We start from the raw sequence: 16,582 nt of genomic DNA on the forward strand, positions 1-16,582 counted from the left end.
AGAAAATATGCATCCCATTCATGCCTATCAAAAATATGCATCTCATTCTTGTTAAATAATTTTACTAAATGATCTAATTAGAGAATGAGCAATAGCTTCGAGAATTAAAGGAGACCAGAGAACATCTATTTGGTTTGGATCAAGACTACCATCGATACCTATCTTGATATGCAAGAGATATAAATTAAACCAACCTACTTTCAAAAGGCAATATGCAAGCTTTTTAATTCATTAAAAAAAAGGTACTATAGAAGCAAATCTGAGGATTACCAATCAAGTAAAATTGACTCCTCTCTACATTAAAAGGGATGGGTTGAAATTATTTCATCAAAATCTAAAAATTCAACAACTTGTGTAACATGGTATCAAAATAGCATCAAAATAAAAATAAACATAATTATTTTATTAGATTGTTTTATTGTTAATTAGATAATTCGCATCAATGACCATAACAGACAAGCAAGAACAAGAACTCAAGACGGCCCTTTCTGTCTCGGCTATCTTCCCCACCTTTAACTTTTCAGTTGACAAGAAAATAGAACCAAGCGCACGCAGTCTTCCGCGACTCTCACTTTCGTACACCCACCCTCTCGGCCCTCTCCCGCTCTCTATTTAGGGCTCCACTGGCCGATGCGAAACGCCACTTCCCCTCCCCGATCGAGCGCCGTTCCGTCGCCTGGATCTTTTGGGAGCTTCTCAGCGGATTCTTCGGGGATCTCGTCGCTCCCCATGCCGCTTGCCCCCTTAGAATGAAGCTGAGACCCCTTCCCCCCATCGCCGCCTCCTGCTGCTCCTCCGTCCGCACCGCCGCCCTCGTCTCCATGGCTCCCCTCCGGGTCGCCGCCGTCCGGGACGTGGAGAGCGCCCTCGCCGAGGAGTCCCCCACCACCAAGAAGCCCGTCGGCGCCCGCGACGCCAAGTTCCCCCTCACCCGGGGGGAGGCAGCCGCCGCCGCCTCCGTCTTCACGATCTTCGTCGTCGGCCTATTCTGCATCTATGTCACCATGCCGGAGGCCGACTATGATAAGATCCTCCGGCTGCCGCGCAACCTTGCCGATCTTCGCGTCCTCAAGTGAGTTCCTGATTTCCTCATTTCAGCTGAATGTAGGTTGGTTTGTTTTTTATTTGCTTTGTTTGGTAATTCACTTTCCCCTTTTGGAATATATAATAGTATGGAAGCAGAATTTTGAGCCTTGTTTGGCGATAAAATCACAATCTCTACCTACGTAAGTCTGATGATGTTGATGGACTGCTTTTGCCCACAGAAATGTCGTTGAATTCCTTCTGTTGATCAGATTTGATGGGGATAACAATTGGTTGTTGTTTTATTTACATAACAAATGGCTATCACGGGGCCAAAATATTTTTTCCCATCTTGATTGAAAAAAAATAGTGGCTTAGGAGAGAGATTCTGGAGCATCCTGCTTCCCCTTGATCTAGCTGGCTGGAGAGATAGCTTCTCGAGCCTTATCAATGTGTGCAATTCCAAAATCACTTTATCAAAGTTGACTAAGGGCCCTTTTGGTATTGCTTCTGTTCTCCATTTTTGTTTTAAAAAACCCAAGAAGATATTGAACTCGACTGAAGCTTTTGGCAGCAAAGATTTATTGCTTTAAAAAAAAAAGTGAAAATAAAAGCAAGGAATGGCAGAAGTTCCCTGCAGTAGCTAATTCCAACATCAATCTCCTGGTGGTATTTCGCTTATTTCTGCAGGTCTTCTTCTGTCTACCCTTCCCTTTGATACATACTTTGTGCCTGCTATTTACAGTTCAAACCTGATGTCTTGGTGTGCTATCCTTGCGTAGCTTGACACTTGTTTTACATTTCCACCATCGTACATATCAAAGACTGGAGGCAGTTTTCTGCCTGCCCTCCCACATTCCTGGATATTTTGAAAATAAGAAATCAGGTTTGACCATCATGCCAACACCCATAGAGGATGGGGCAACTGGACAAGGCATCTGTGAAGAAAATTACTAACTAGAGTACAACCATGAAGAGTTCTGGTTATACAACTTAGTTCCATTAGAAAATGGAGTGCATTTTCAGGAGATTACTTCATAAATAATATTCAGTTTGCAATTTCTATGTGTTAAATGATTGCAGGTACTTTCACATTCAATCCTGTGATTCAGCTATAGTCGTATAATAAATTAGGTTCTATATCATCTAAACAAACATATTTAACCCACCGAATTTTTATGTGCTTAACTTTTGAAAGTTTATCTTGGACATAGTTTATGAGTCTGTGTATAGCTTGTTCATTTATGTATTTTTCTTGGTACTTATCATGTTCATATTAAGGAAAAATAGTATAGTAGTGAAGTCTTTTTGGATTGGGAGAGGTCACATTGGGGTAATTCTTAAAGTATGAGATGTGTCCTTTCATTTGGGATATCTGTAGTGACCTCTTGTGTGATTAATTAAGTTTGATATAGTTTATGATAAGAAACCATGTTCTTACACTATTCTTTGTTTTCAAAAGTAGGTTATTTTGAACCCTTAATTTATAGATGATTGGTTTGTTTTCCTTTTCACAGAATATTCTAAAGTAAAGAAAGGAGAATACAAGATGATGAGGTTGCCCTGCTTACATAAGATACATATAGCACATGCCTAGAAGAGTTGAGAAACAAAACAAATGTGAAGAGAGGAACAAAGTGATAGAGTAGACAGAAAGGAAAACTCATGCATGCATTTGCATTCTTTCCCTGGATTATGGATGGAAATACCATCTGGTTTTGTCATTGGTCTTTAGAGACAACAATCACCGAGAAGTTGACCAGGTGATGCAATATGAGAAGAGCGAAGGGAGAATTTTATTGGTATAAAAAAGTCCCATCTTAGGCCTCTAGCTGTCATTCAAGTCCTAACAATCTTCCTTATGAGCTTTAGGAATCCATCTCATAGTTCTCTGTTTTTAGGGGGTTAATTGTAAATTCTTAAACTTTCTGGGACCTACCTCCCTCCTTTTTCTTTGTTTTTCTCTTAAGAAAATAAGAGGCTGATCTCTTCCCTATAGCTGTGGGTACAAGGGTCTGTCGCATTGCCTTTTATGCTGAAAAGACAAGATAAAGGGAGAAAGAAGAGAAGTGATACAAGAAAGGAAAAAAGAGAGCATAAAGAGTAAAGAAGAAAAAAAGAGACTCATAGTTCCATCTGGCTGTACCATCTCTCCCATCTTGTGGCTTGGAGATCTGAGGTTCCAATTCTCATATGCACCACCAGCTAACACCATGATTTCCCTTAGAACCTGCCTGTGTTTCTCACATGTGGTTGTGTTTTTTCACTGAGGGTGCACGTCTAAAGGGCATTTTATGTTAAAGTCATGTGAAGTGCCCTGAAGTGCATGGCAACAGTTCAGTATGCAGCCAGAGCAACTCTTTATATGCGTGCTTTCTGTGCTTTACACTTTTTCAGTCAAAAAACATATGCAGGGCAGAGCTTTTGAAGCTAGGTTACTTAAAGTTCTTTTTTTAGAAGGCAAGCATGAGAAGTAATTTCATATTGGTTGGAATCTGTAGCGTGCACTGGCCTTGAATTATTCTTTATTATTTATCTATTCTGCTTCAGATTGATGTGAGAACGTTAGACACTTTCTTTACATCATCTATTATGGTGCTACTTTTTAAAATATTGCCCACTAGCACATTTATAATGATGAGAACTATTTTTAATTTTTGGTGAATCTCTTATGCAGAGATAATATTGCTGTGTATGCAAGAGACTACCAAGCGAAATTTATGCTAGGGTACTGTGCAACATACATCTTCATGCAGACATTTATGATTCCAGGCACTATATTCATGTCATTGCTGGCTGGAGCTCTTTTTGGGATTGTCAAGGGTGTTGTGTTGGTCGTTTTTACTGCCACTTCTGGTGCATCCTCCTGCTATTTTCTTTCCAAGTTGATTGGAAGGCCTTTAGTTAGCTGGTTGTGGCCTGAAAAGTTGAAGTTCTTTCAGGCACAGGTATAAATAATAATCCTGTTTTATTTCATCAACCATTTACTTAAATGTGGTCTATGTAGCATTTCTCTGTTAAACCTCCTTTAAGGAATTTATTTTATTAAATCTAGCTTAGATCTCCCACTTGATTGATTAATCATCATTTCATATCTGAGAATATGGGTTCCTTTAAATGCAGGTAGCAAAGCGCAGAGACAAGCTGTTAAATTACATGCTTTTTCTGAGGATAACTCCATCATTGCCTAACACATTTATAAATGTGGCATCTCCAATTGTTGACATACCTTTCCATGTTTTTTTTCTTGCAACATTGGTTGGTCTTATTCCAGCATCTTACATTACTGTCAGAGTAAGTTTCTTCTAACTACTGTATTCTTATCCTTTCAGCCTTCTTGATATCATTGATTTTTTTTAGATAGTGATGGCTAGTTTTGATGGCAAAATATTGGATTAAGATTCAGAATGCTTCTATTCTTTGTACCAGTTTGCATCAATATTATTTTTTTCTTTTTAAAAATTATTTACTGCAGTCACGCTGGATGCAATGCATCTTTTGTGGTTTGCCTACCAATTTTAAAAATTGAAATATTAATATTTACATTTCATTTTAGTTCTGAGCAACTGAAACAAGGTGTTGTGACTCGTAATATTTGGATTTATTTATTCCAATAATGCACGCATGCTTGGTACAAGAGGTTTTGTCTAGTTGCTTGCTTGACCAACGTAAACCTCATTATTGTTTGACTGATTGTGGTTCTGTTGGTATCCAAGATAACAAATAAAAATTACCTATTCAAACTCACCACTACTTTTATCTTGTTTTACACTTTTACCTCTTTTATGTAGGGCTGGAAACGAGCCCGAAAACATTTGAAAAATTTAGGCCCGAGCCCAACTCGAGCCCAGGCCTGAGCCCGTCCTGTACCTGATTGGGCCGGCCCGACTTAGCCATTTGGGCCAAAATTGGACCGGCCTGAATTTGTGGACATGAACTCTCATCCGCCTAATATTCATTTAAGACCTACTTTTGTGTTATCTACTGTCCAAATCTCATGCTCGTGAAACTTATAATTAAGAACCCACAACCTGCTTGAGGGGAAGCCATGACCCTGCTATTAGGAAGGAGGCCGAAATAAATAAATATTTGAAGTATTTGGATCATGTAACATGGTTATGACTCCACTTTGCCTATCCACAACACCATCTGCATCTGTTCTTTGTTGCCATTTAAAAAAGCCATGAAGAATCTGGACAGACCAACATGATTTTTGGAACCAACAGCACAAGTGTCTAGGCATTTGCTAGTCGGGCTCCGATTTTTTCATCATCATTTGTTAATTCTAATCATGTATGCACCAGTGAAGTGCTTTTATGCGATCCTAACCAAAATTAAGGATAATTAAAAAAAAACATATATAATTTACATCTCTTCCCATTTGCTATCATACATGAAAGTAACCTTAGTCCATAGCCCTTACTAACAAAAGACATAAAATTTCATTTCCTGTATTTCTAAAACCTAAGCACCACATTTACATTACGTCTTTGCTCAACAAAAAATAGGAAAAAACCATTCTGTTGCTATGATGAGGCCAATTAATCTGCTAGTACTTATCAAACACCATGTGATGATAACAGTATCACATATATGGAAACAAATCAATTCAACCAGCAATATTTGACTAGTGCATTGATGCAAAGTATTCTGTTACTTATATTGAGACTAATCAATCAACACCTACTTCTCAAACACCATATGACAATAACAGTATCACACTGCATTTATAGAAAGAAATCAATTCTAACAGCATCGTTTGACTAGTATTTTAGCGAGACACATTCCATTGCTTATACCAAGACTCAATGATCAACAATGACTTTTCAACACCATGTGAGAATAAGAGTATACGGAAAGAAATCAGTTCTAACAGCTTAACTTTACTAGTATTTTTTACTGGAACTAAACTTTCCAAATAAACATCCATGTGGAATCAATCTTGGTAGAGGGAAGAGAGAGATTGATCCCTCTTCACTCATCCATTGTTGTGACAACCTACATTTGTATAAAGCAAATAATTAGAACATGAAGAAAATTAAATATGTAAACTTGTAACTAGATATGAATAAAAAATTTATAAAGATAATTACTAAATTATAAAGATATATCCCGAGATAGATTCCTGCTTCTAGTTCATCACCATACAATAAACAAAAAAAAACAATAAAGGAATTCAAGGATATTGAAACCTAGCAAAATCTAGAAGCAGGAAAGCATAAATAATTTGACAGTGCACCAATTATATTCAAGGCTTAGAGTGTGATTGTTACATCGGGCAACCATGACATCCATAATTTTTAACAAGGGTCATGCTTAAAAGTTCTTTTGAATGTGCATCCACCTAAGAAATGTCATAGTATTTAGTTACATGACCTGAATCTGGTGCCCTCTTTCCTGTGAGTATTTCACATCCCAAAATGAGGTGCTAGTTTTCCTCGATATGGAATTGAAACTGTACGGCTCTGAAGCAGGCTTCTAGGTGCACAATGTTGTGGAATCATGTAGTCTTGTAAATTATACAGGAAAGGAAGTCCATGAAATTTCTGCAAATACAGTAAGAACTCAAACAATGAAAGTCCAAGGTTGCAACCAGTGGTAAGGTGGCAAGTCTGGTTTCCTGTTTATTTGTGACTTTCGTATGCTATAGAAGGTGGTTCTACCTAATTGTCCCAGCCCTTCATTCCCACCGATATGATTTCCATAGTTTCCAATATAAATTAAGTGCTAATCATAAATCTAGCTAGTTAAACAATGATTGGATATGGTCAGTTCTTTGTAACTCTTCCAATTAGAAAGACGTCCTTCTATGCTGGCCAATAGATAAAACTGCACCATGTCTAGAGGGGAAATCAGAATGCATAACATTGCTCTAATTAAAATACGATATAATGGATCCCCGAAGTTTTACACGTGTAATGTCCTTTTTATCTTTTGATATGTAGGAGCAGGAGGGGCAGAAGCAAAGATCCTCCTTTTTGTTTGGGTGAAGACCGGAATCAAACCCAAGTTCTCTAGTATCAAACAAGGTTAAAGACCTAATCCACCATTAATATAAAATATTAACAAAAAAATCAAAATAAATAGGTTTAGAATCCATACAATCATAGGAAATTACTAAAGAAAATGAGGAAAAAATTCTAAAGAAGGCATTAAGAATCACATAAAACTCTAGCTATTTCACTTAATCTAATGCAAGGTAGATATACTGCAATTGAATTCACTGCAATGAAAGGATAAGATCGATAGATTATAGCATGAGTTACTTGGATGCAATGAAGCCCCAGAAATGTCAACGGATGGGAAGACTTGGAAGAACTCGGCAGAAGAGAAGTCGAGGATGGTGAGGGAGCCAAGGACCCTTTGTAGTTGAATGGAAACCATGTCGACCAATGAGCGGAGGGTCGCATGACTCACGTTTGCCTACTTTGATGAGAGAATGGCGACCAGCAACCGGCGACCAACAATGGCAACAATTCGAAGGGCTGGAGCTTACTCATGGGATTGAAGGCGAAGAGGATGGAGAGGCGGTGGGGGCGGAGAACGGGAGAAGAAACACTAGTGGAGCCATGGAGGGGAGACAGGAGACTTCGTTCAAACTGAGGGTCTGGCCTTCGAGTGAGGGGAGATTAGTGATTAGCACATCAGGGGACTGGGGTGGAGCCTGCAAATTGGTCAGGCCACATAATGTAAAATGGTCGGAGCCGGATTGAGGACTAGACCTATTTTGGAAGTTAGACTGGGCTGGGTTTGGGCTCCATTTTGGGCCTTGTACACGGGCTCAAGTTGGGCCTGAGCCAAGGCAAGGATATACCCAATCCCAGTCCAAAAAAAATATGGGCTCTGCATTTAAGCCCAAATCTGATCCGAACACTTTCGGGCCTAGCCCGTAGCCCAACTTGGAGTCAGCTTAGTCTGATGGAACTCGGGCTGACCCAGGCTCATTTCCAGACTTACTTTATGTATATTTGTATGAATGTTTATGCACATTTTTATGCGCATGCGTCTTACGTTTCTTTTAAATCTAAGATACACATATAGTGCATGTTCTAAGGGCAAGGCTTGTTGCTTTTGATTAAGGCTCATTAATGCTGTGAGTTTGAATGTCATACCCAACAAACTTCCGGTAAAGGGAGAAATGGCTTGTGAATTTTCTGCAATAGGGCATTGGTGTATAAATGTCATGAAAAAAATACAAACATAATTGGTGTCATTTGTTTGATTTTAGAGTAGCTTATTATTCTGCTAATGTATTCTCCAGCCTTTTTTTGACTCATTTTGACTCTCACGAATATTTGTCTTAAATCTTGAAATACATGGCATGCTTACCTTCTGTATATTCAAATAGATTGCTTAGTCATCACTAGTCAATAGTTCAGTCCTTGTCAAGTCATACAATTAAACAGTTTTAGAGGCATCTTGTTAGGGGTAATAAGTGAAAATATGAAAAATTTGACATTATTATGGTGCCTATTCCAGTGATAATGGATAAGAATTGTAGGATTTTTTTTGCTGGTATTTGAGTATGCCAATAATGTTTTAGGGTCACTGTATTACCTAGGATGGAAGTTGTTTTCTAGTTTAGGCAAAATAAAGGAAACATTTGGTGAGGAGATCACCTAAAGACTCTACATATGGTCTTCACTGAACAAAAACAATGCATATAATCAATCACGATGAGAAGTAACTCTATGAAATGTAGGAAGAAAAATGTACTTAAAGTATATTCAGAAATTTGTTTAGGGCATATATGGAGGGAATGACAATCTTTTTAAAGTAATATAGGCTAAACAGCACCTTCCTTTTCTCTGATGAATTACAAGGATAAGGCAATTAGTCGGCCTATTAAAATCAGAAGAAAATATGAAACTAGAAGTGGGTTCTTTGCACAATCGCCTTCTTGATATTGACCATAATTGCCTTTATACTACGATTTGCATTGAGTTAACTAGGGCTGCCTTTTAAACTATAACTACTTAGACCTCTAATTCTCATCTTGTCATGAAAAAGGAGGTAAAAAGGAAAGGACGCCGAGGAGAGTGCCCTTCATGTCAGTCATTTCTTAGTCCCAGGTCTTTTGAAGTAAACATAGCATATGAACAAATTATTATGTGCTTTAATCAAACTTTTGTGCTACATGATTTCATTTTGCATAAACGTATGGCTATGGAAAGATAATTCAGCATTATCATAATCGTATGGTAAAATTGCTAAGCAATATGCTGATTCTATTTTAGTTATGTATTTAAAATGAAGAAAATATCTGTTATATGTATATTTTTTTTAATACACGTATTGGGTTTTTTTTGGGGAAATCTTGGAAAATGTTGGAAGATTTTCAAATACCTTGGAGGGATTTGTTACCATAGGCTCACCTGTTTCAGGCTTTGTCTGGGGCCCAGTTTGATTGACTGGGCACTGTAGGCAAAGACACCCAAGACAGCCATGTCAATCCTCTTTTTTGGGAACTACATTGCAATCTTTTTTGGAATTGGTAGAACTGGATTCCTGAGATTCTTCTTTCGCTACTAATTTTAGGGGAATTCTATCTTTCGCTTGATTCAGGCTTTTTGTTAGTTTAATTCCCCTCATGAGCCCTTAAAACTTTACCTTAGTTCCTTTTTCATATGGTTGCGACTTGTTTAAGTTCTATTCTTATTGTTTTTGGTAATTCTATATGGCTCCATTAATAGTGAGGTTATGCACTCTCAACCATGACACACCATCTATGCCACACAGATACTTACAAGCAAGGTTCGCCGTCTCGGTACCGGACCTCATATTGGTGCCATACTAGTATAGTGTTGGTATGGTACGGTATGAAATTTTTTAGCATATTGAATGTTGGTACGCCATCCATACCGAGTATCGGTACTGTTTAGTTCGGGCCGGTACGGTATGGTATGCCCTGTACTGCTCTGTTCGGGCCGGTACGGCATATATACCATGCTTACAAGATGTGTTCATATACAGCAAACTTTCCTGCACCCACTTTCTTCCTTCGCGTGTATGTTTGCTGTATGGAACTCTGGAATCAATCACTTGCAATTTCTTGCAGTCTCGCATATTCTGTATTATTGTAATTTATAAGGAGGCCAGGCTTCCATAGAGGCGTAAGATGCTTGATGAATAAGAAAAAAGTGTCTCATTGGTGATTGCTTTTTTATACTTGTCGCTACTTTGAACGCCAGACATTATTTTTCTTCTTTTTCATGTAAATTTTACTAGTATCAACCTTCGGTTACCTCAACATTCATCGCATAAATGTAACTTTTGAACATTTCCTTGTCTAACCACACGCAACTATTGGTAACCTGCAGGCTGGCCTTGCTCTTGGGGATTTAAAATCAATCAGAGATCTCTATGACTTTAAGACAATGGTAGTTCTGTTTTTTATTGGATCTATCTCCATATTACCAGCGATCCTCAAGAGGAAGCGGACATATGAATGAGTCTTCCATGATCAAGTTGCTCACGGTCATTAGAACTCTCAGGAAAGAGGGAAAGTAGTGCAGGGTGATAGCTCTTTTGTTTTTATTCGGTTATATCTGCGGATGACAGGCATAGGCATATTTTCACATTTCATAATTTGTTTAATTAGATCTCCAAAATTGGCAACTAAAGGGAAGCTATATTGCAGAACTGAAATGTAATCTTGTGTCTGATAAATGAAGGAATCAACTTTTTTTTTTTTTTGGCACCCTTCTCTTGTAATGGATTTACTTTGTTAGCTGTAAATGTAGTGTCTTGTAGACAAGTAGGCATACAAAAAGTCCTGTTTGTGAGATTGCAACAGATCGTAAACAACAACTATTTATGATTTTGATTTCTATGAACAGAGCTGTTTAGATTTTCCATCCGAAGAATCTGAGTGTGGTATTTGGTGTGATTCTGCCACATGCTGATTCTTGTTTGTGATTGGTGATATAATTCCCGATTTTGGGGTTATGCTTGGCAGCTCATTGATTGCAAGTAAATCCCAACTCCCATCAGCTCATTAGCAGATTTCTGAAGAACATTGGTAGATATTATGAGAAAACAGGAAATATTTGGCACGGTGGTTGGAATTGCTTCCTACTTTTCCCATGTTCTCGTAGTTCTGGGTCTTGTTCGCTCCTTCGTGTGTCTGCATGCTGCTGTTTTTTGTTTCAATGGAAATCGTCCGTCAGTCTGTCACCCTTTTAAAGACCTTTGACATCCCCATTCCTTTTGATTAAATGTCCAAACATGATGCATCCCACAATTCCTACTCCCCTCCCATCTGCCAAGATCTTCATTGGAAGTTTCTGCAGCCACTGTTTGCACTCACGAGTGTTGCTGATCTTCAATTCCAAGCGTACAATCATGAAGCCCAAACCATGTCACAGCTTATATTTCGGAACATCTGCTACAAGAAAACATCGCCGAGGATATATTTCAAAGCCACAAATGCCTTGTTATTCAATAATATTACACCTTGTTCGTATGTCTAGAATCCATGGCGTGGGTCCGATACCCGTTGGTTGCTAATCTTGGTCGTTAAGGCTATGACCTTAGAAGCAACCAGTCTAAAAGTCCAAATCTAGCAACCCCCTTTATCTGGGGCGGGACTTCTATTATGCCACTTTTCCTTTAGCATCCATTTAGGAAAAGAGCTTCTTCTACTAATAAAATCTGTCAGTTTTGTAACTTACACACACACCCACTAAGAAAGACCGACAAGCCTCTCTATTTATTCTTTTCCTCATCGAGCTATCTCTCCCAAAAGTCCTCTTTCTCTTTTCTAGTTCTCTTCTCCTCCTTCAAATTTCTCTCTCTTTTTAAGGATCTTGTACCTAAGAGTTTATGGAATCTAAAGAATAGTATCTATATAATTTCTTATATCAGACAAAGTTAGAAACCTATATAATTGTACTAATTAACACCATATTTTGAAAACTATGTATCGATTTACCTAGAAATATATAAGTTTGCTAGATGACTAATTTGTTTGGTATCATATAGTGTGCACTGTTAAAAAGCATATTCTGCAAACTGTATATCGATTTATCTAGAGGTTATGTTGGATTACTATTGGATGTGTAACAAAGGAGCTTATAATATATATCAGGAAGTCGAAAAATATATATGACTAGACCATGTGGGTGTACTAGTGACATGATGTTCTGAAAACTGTATATCAATTTGCTTGGAGGTATATATGAGGTTACCGAATGACTAATTTGTTAAATGCGTAATAGTTTGATGTGTACTGTGTACTGGTGAACATCATATTCTAAAAATTATGTATCAATTTACCTAGATTTATTGGCTTGCTAAATAATTAATTTACTTGGTGTGTATTATTTGGCTATGTAGTATGTACAAATAAAAATATATTTTAGAAAAAAAGGAAGGAAGAGGATACCATGCAATTTATTTTTTTATTTCTTTAATTATGGGTCTGACGACTCCATGAGTGAGAGAAGTTTCTGACTTTTGGGATTTTTTTAAAATGGGCACTAGAGAAAACACGGTAAAATACGAAGCCTACTCACGCGTAGCATTCTTTTTTCTTTCTCATTTCCAAAACATGCCTTTTACCAGTACATACTTCATAGGCGGAAAATATGTATCAAATAAATTAGTTATCTAGCACGCCACTATACACATCTAAGTAAATCGATATACAGTTTCTAAAATATGATGTTCATCAATACAAAGTACATAGCGTGGTGATACAAACTTAGCAAATAGGTCATCTAGCAACCCAATATATACTTTTAAATAAATTGATATACAACTTCTAGAATATTACGTTTACTAATACATACTATATGACCATATGATACATATTTATCGACTTTCTGATATATGCTGCAAGCTTTTTTGATACATACCTAGCAGTAGCTAATACATACTTCTAGATAATTCGATACACAATTTTCAGAATATTATTTTTACTGGTACATGCTATATGGTCCGGTGATACACACCAAGCAAATTAGTCATCTGGCAACTTAATATATACCTCTAGATAAATCGATATATAGTTTTAAAATATAATATCTATTAATACTACTACATAGGTTTCTAGCTTTGTCTTCTATAAAAAATTATATATATGCTATTTCTTAGATTCTATGAACTTTTAGGTGCAAAGATCTTAAAAAAGAGAGGGATTTATAGAAGGAGAAGAGGACTCGAGAGGAAAAGAAAGTCGTTGCGAATGGGCGAGACGACTTAATGAAAAAAAGGATAGATGGAGTTGCTTGACTTAATGAAAAAAAAGGTCAATTTTTTTCATTTTGAATCCGACGAAATCGGATTCATGGATGATCTCTTTTGGTAAATGTAATTTTTTTTTTATAATTATGAAACGGATAGATTTCATTAGCCGGAGAAGTTTTCTTTTATTTAATTTTTAAATTTTTTCTTTAAGATGGGTGGCAAAGAATAGGAGCTCCGTCTCATATAGTATTATATAACTTTTTGTTCATTTTTGCTCATGCACCAAATCTCTTACTTTATCCTTATAAATCATAAAGAAATACCCATTGGTTACGAATCTTAGCAGCTAAGGCTTTGACAAACAAGTCCTGGAGTGCACTTCAAGCAACCCTCATTTGCTTTATCCTGTTGCCGTGGCTTACCTTATAAATCGTAAAGAAAGAAGCCTACGGGACGGAACGGAACCCGGCGAAGATGGCGGGCAGGGCTGGCTGCCGTGGAGGGGGTTGGGGCCACAACCCCGGCGGATGGCACTTCCGTTGGGGATCGGGCCACGTCGGAGGCGGGGGCCGGAGAGGATGGGGGCGTGACTGCTGCCGGGGCTTCGGCTCTGCGCCTCGAGGACACGTCGGTTTTGGCTTTCGACCCGGATCCGCCGCCGGGCCTCCCGGAAACGGCGCCTGCGGGTTTGGATGGAGAGCCAACCCCGTCAGCGGCTGAGGCGGCGGTATGGGCGGCTGCGGCGGCGGTGGCGGAAACGGAGGGTTTGGGTTCGCTTTCGGCCGCGGCTGCGGAGGTGGAGGAGGAAGGGGCTGGAACGGGCGAGGCTTCAGATTTGCGGGCGTCGGTAGAGGTCGCGCTGGCGGAATGGGCTTCGCCGACCCCCCGCCGCCTCGCGGCGGCGGTGGAGCGTAACGAGTGTGAAATTTGAAAATTTGAAGAGGATACGATCCCAGACGATGCTCACTGTGATGATAAATAAGTGCAAGATGTACTGCAAATAAAGGGATCTTTTTGTGTGTGTGTATATATATATATATATATAATTAACTCAAATGCTTTGAATGCTATTTATTTTTCTTCTTTTTTTGTTTTTTTTTATTTGGCAATCTTGATGGTTTATGCTTGCCTGTTATGATCTTGCTTCACTCTCTGCTCTGATTGTTACTTTTACTGAATGTATTCTGATGAATTCCTTTAATATCATCATGAAATTTGATACTGAAGTCCTTAACCATGTAATAAAATGATATTTTTGTTTTTTCAGTAATATTTTTGAAATAAAATTCTTGGGTCCTGTTGGTCTTTAAAGCTTGTTCATATATTCTACGAAAGAACTCAAATGTTCTTCCCAAAAAAAAGCCTTGCCTCACGAGTCCCTTTAGACTTTATGTAAATTCATCTATGTAAGAGAATGACATCGGGCTGTGAAGCAGGAGGAATTGGAGCATACCATCACTGATGTTCAGGTAAGAAAGGAATAAGGCTTGGGGGTAATTAAATCCACTGACCTCCGGTGGAGGTCAAAAATAATAGCGGCCAGCCTTAGATGAGTAAATGATTTGCGATAAGGCAATCGGGCAATTTAACTGATTGTTCTCCATTGGTGAATTCATTAGTCCAAGAGTTGAATTAGGATAGCAATCAGATCGAGTCGAGTTAGATATAGATCGGGTTAGATACGGTTCGGATAAAAAATTCATCAATCTAAACTTGATCTATTTATTAAACATGTCAAAATTTCAAATTTGAATCCGGCCTATTTATTAAATAGGTAATCCATCATGACTCACATAATCCATTTATTAAATAGGTTAAATCAGGTTAAACTGATTTTTAATGGGTTAAATAGATTTAAACAATTTAAATAGATTAAGCAGGTCGGGTTAAATAGGTCAGAAAGAGGTTAAGCAAGTTTCAAACAGACTAAATAAGTTTTAAATATATTAAACAGATCGGGTCATAATCCGACTCAATTAGTAAACATGTCAAAATGGGTTAAACGGTTAAATATTTAAATCTGAATTCAAAACATGCCAGGTGGGCAGACGAGCAGCTTCAAACTCTTCAGCTTGTTTCGTTTTGTGGATTCCTTGGGATGTTGCTGCTTGCAAACTCCGGGCCAAAATCTATGTCTGTGGCTGGAGATTGGAGGGTCTGACAAATGGATTTGATAAGGTGGTAATCACGCCATGGCTTCTCTCCATGGTAGTGATCTTATTTGACAATGATTGGATGCTCTTCTTATGCCAAGGTCGTTTCTCTATTTATTAGCTTTACACTTACGTCGACTTTGTCATGGGAAAACCTTTCGTTAAGATACTATTCTTCTTTCTTTTATAGAAAGATTGCCCCCAAAGGGATCAGCGCAAGGGACGAAACAAAGTCCTTGTCGCCAAGAACTTTATCATCGATTCCATGGGCTACCTCTACTAAACAATTGGCTCCTTTTAGCTTAAGGTCGATATAATCTGCGATTATATTGAAAAAGATAGGATGGAATATGGCATAGGCCTTCTTACATAAGACATGGTTGAAATTAAAACTGACCATGAGCTAGACTTGGGTGAAAAAAAAAAAACAACTAAATTTTATATAGATTCAACTCGAAGTGCAATGAAAAATGAATAAAATTTAGACTAGAGGTTCGGCCTATAAAATATTAGCTCTAATTGGAATACAAACAACCTTGCAAGAGAAGCTATGACCAAACACTTGGAGGTATCTTGGAAATATTCCCTGTACCTGGTAGTGAATTACCGTCCTCCATTGCCAAATTAAGGAAATCTTGTTTCTTGGTAAGATATGAAGACCCAACATTTGACTTTATGAACTTGAACTATGAAAGTATTTTATATTATGATAATTAATCTAAGAAAAAGTACAAAAAAATGTTATTCATTATCTGGTGCGTAAAATCACAGTTAAGTTTATAGTGGCTCCTTGCACATACAAAGATTGTAATAATGATATCTAATGAAGAAGGGGAATTCGTCGAATTTATTGGGAATGTTTCAATTATTTGAATTATTCTCCAAGTTAAATTAATCAAGAATTATCTAATGATTCATGATCATTTTGTTTTTTTTATATCTAGAATTTATTTATGAAATATAGTTCTGTTAGGGATATATCAAAAAAAATCAAAATATAGTAGGCTTTGGAGCGGAGGCAATTTTTTTTTTCAACTCATACAATATTTTTAAGATGACTGGCCACACACGAAGCTACTTATCATGCAGTTCCATTTGTCCCTCTAAATATATAATTAGTCTAAAATGATCGTTATTCACAAGTTTGTGATTCAAGCTGTTAAAAGCCAATCTCCTTACGACACGTTGGACTTCGGGGAGCAATCATCACGAGTGGG

At 37.8% G+C, this 16,582-nt stretch overlaps 1 protein-coding gene across 1 annotated transcript; it reads left to right on the forward strand.

Annotated features, from left to right (window-relative positions):
* Window positions 1–468: 468 nt before the first annotated feature.
* On the forward strand, window positions 469–10,723 carry LOC103701839 (putative membrane protein At4g09580). Its single transcript, XM_008784039.5, has 4 exons — window positions 469–1,072; window positions 3,701–3,971; window positions 4,147–4,317; window positions 10,344–10,723. The coding sequence occupies exons 1-4, from the start codon at window positions 750–752 to the stop codon at window positions 10,473–10,475; spliced, it is 897 nt and encodes a 298-aa protein (XP_008782261.3). The 5' UTR covers window positions 469–749; the 3' UTR covers window positions 10,476–10,723.
* Window positions 10,724–16,582: the final 5,859 nt, after the last annotated feature.

The sequence above is a fragment of the Phoenix dactylifera genome, chromosome 12 (genome assembly GCF_051530095.1).
Source record: "Phoenix dactylifera cultivar Ajwa chromosome 12, Ajwa_hap1_PhDact_Kaust_v1.1, whole genome shotgun sequence".
Lineage (NCBI taxonomy): Eukaryota > Viridiplantae > Streptophyta > Magnoliopsida > Arecales > Arecaceae > Phoenix > Phoenix dactylifera.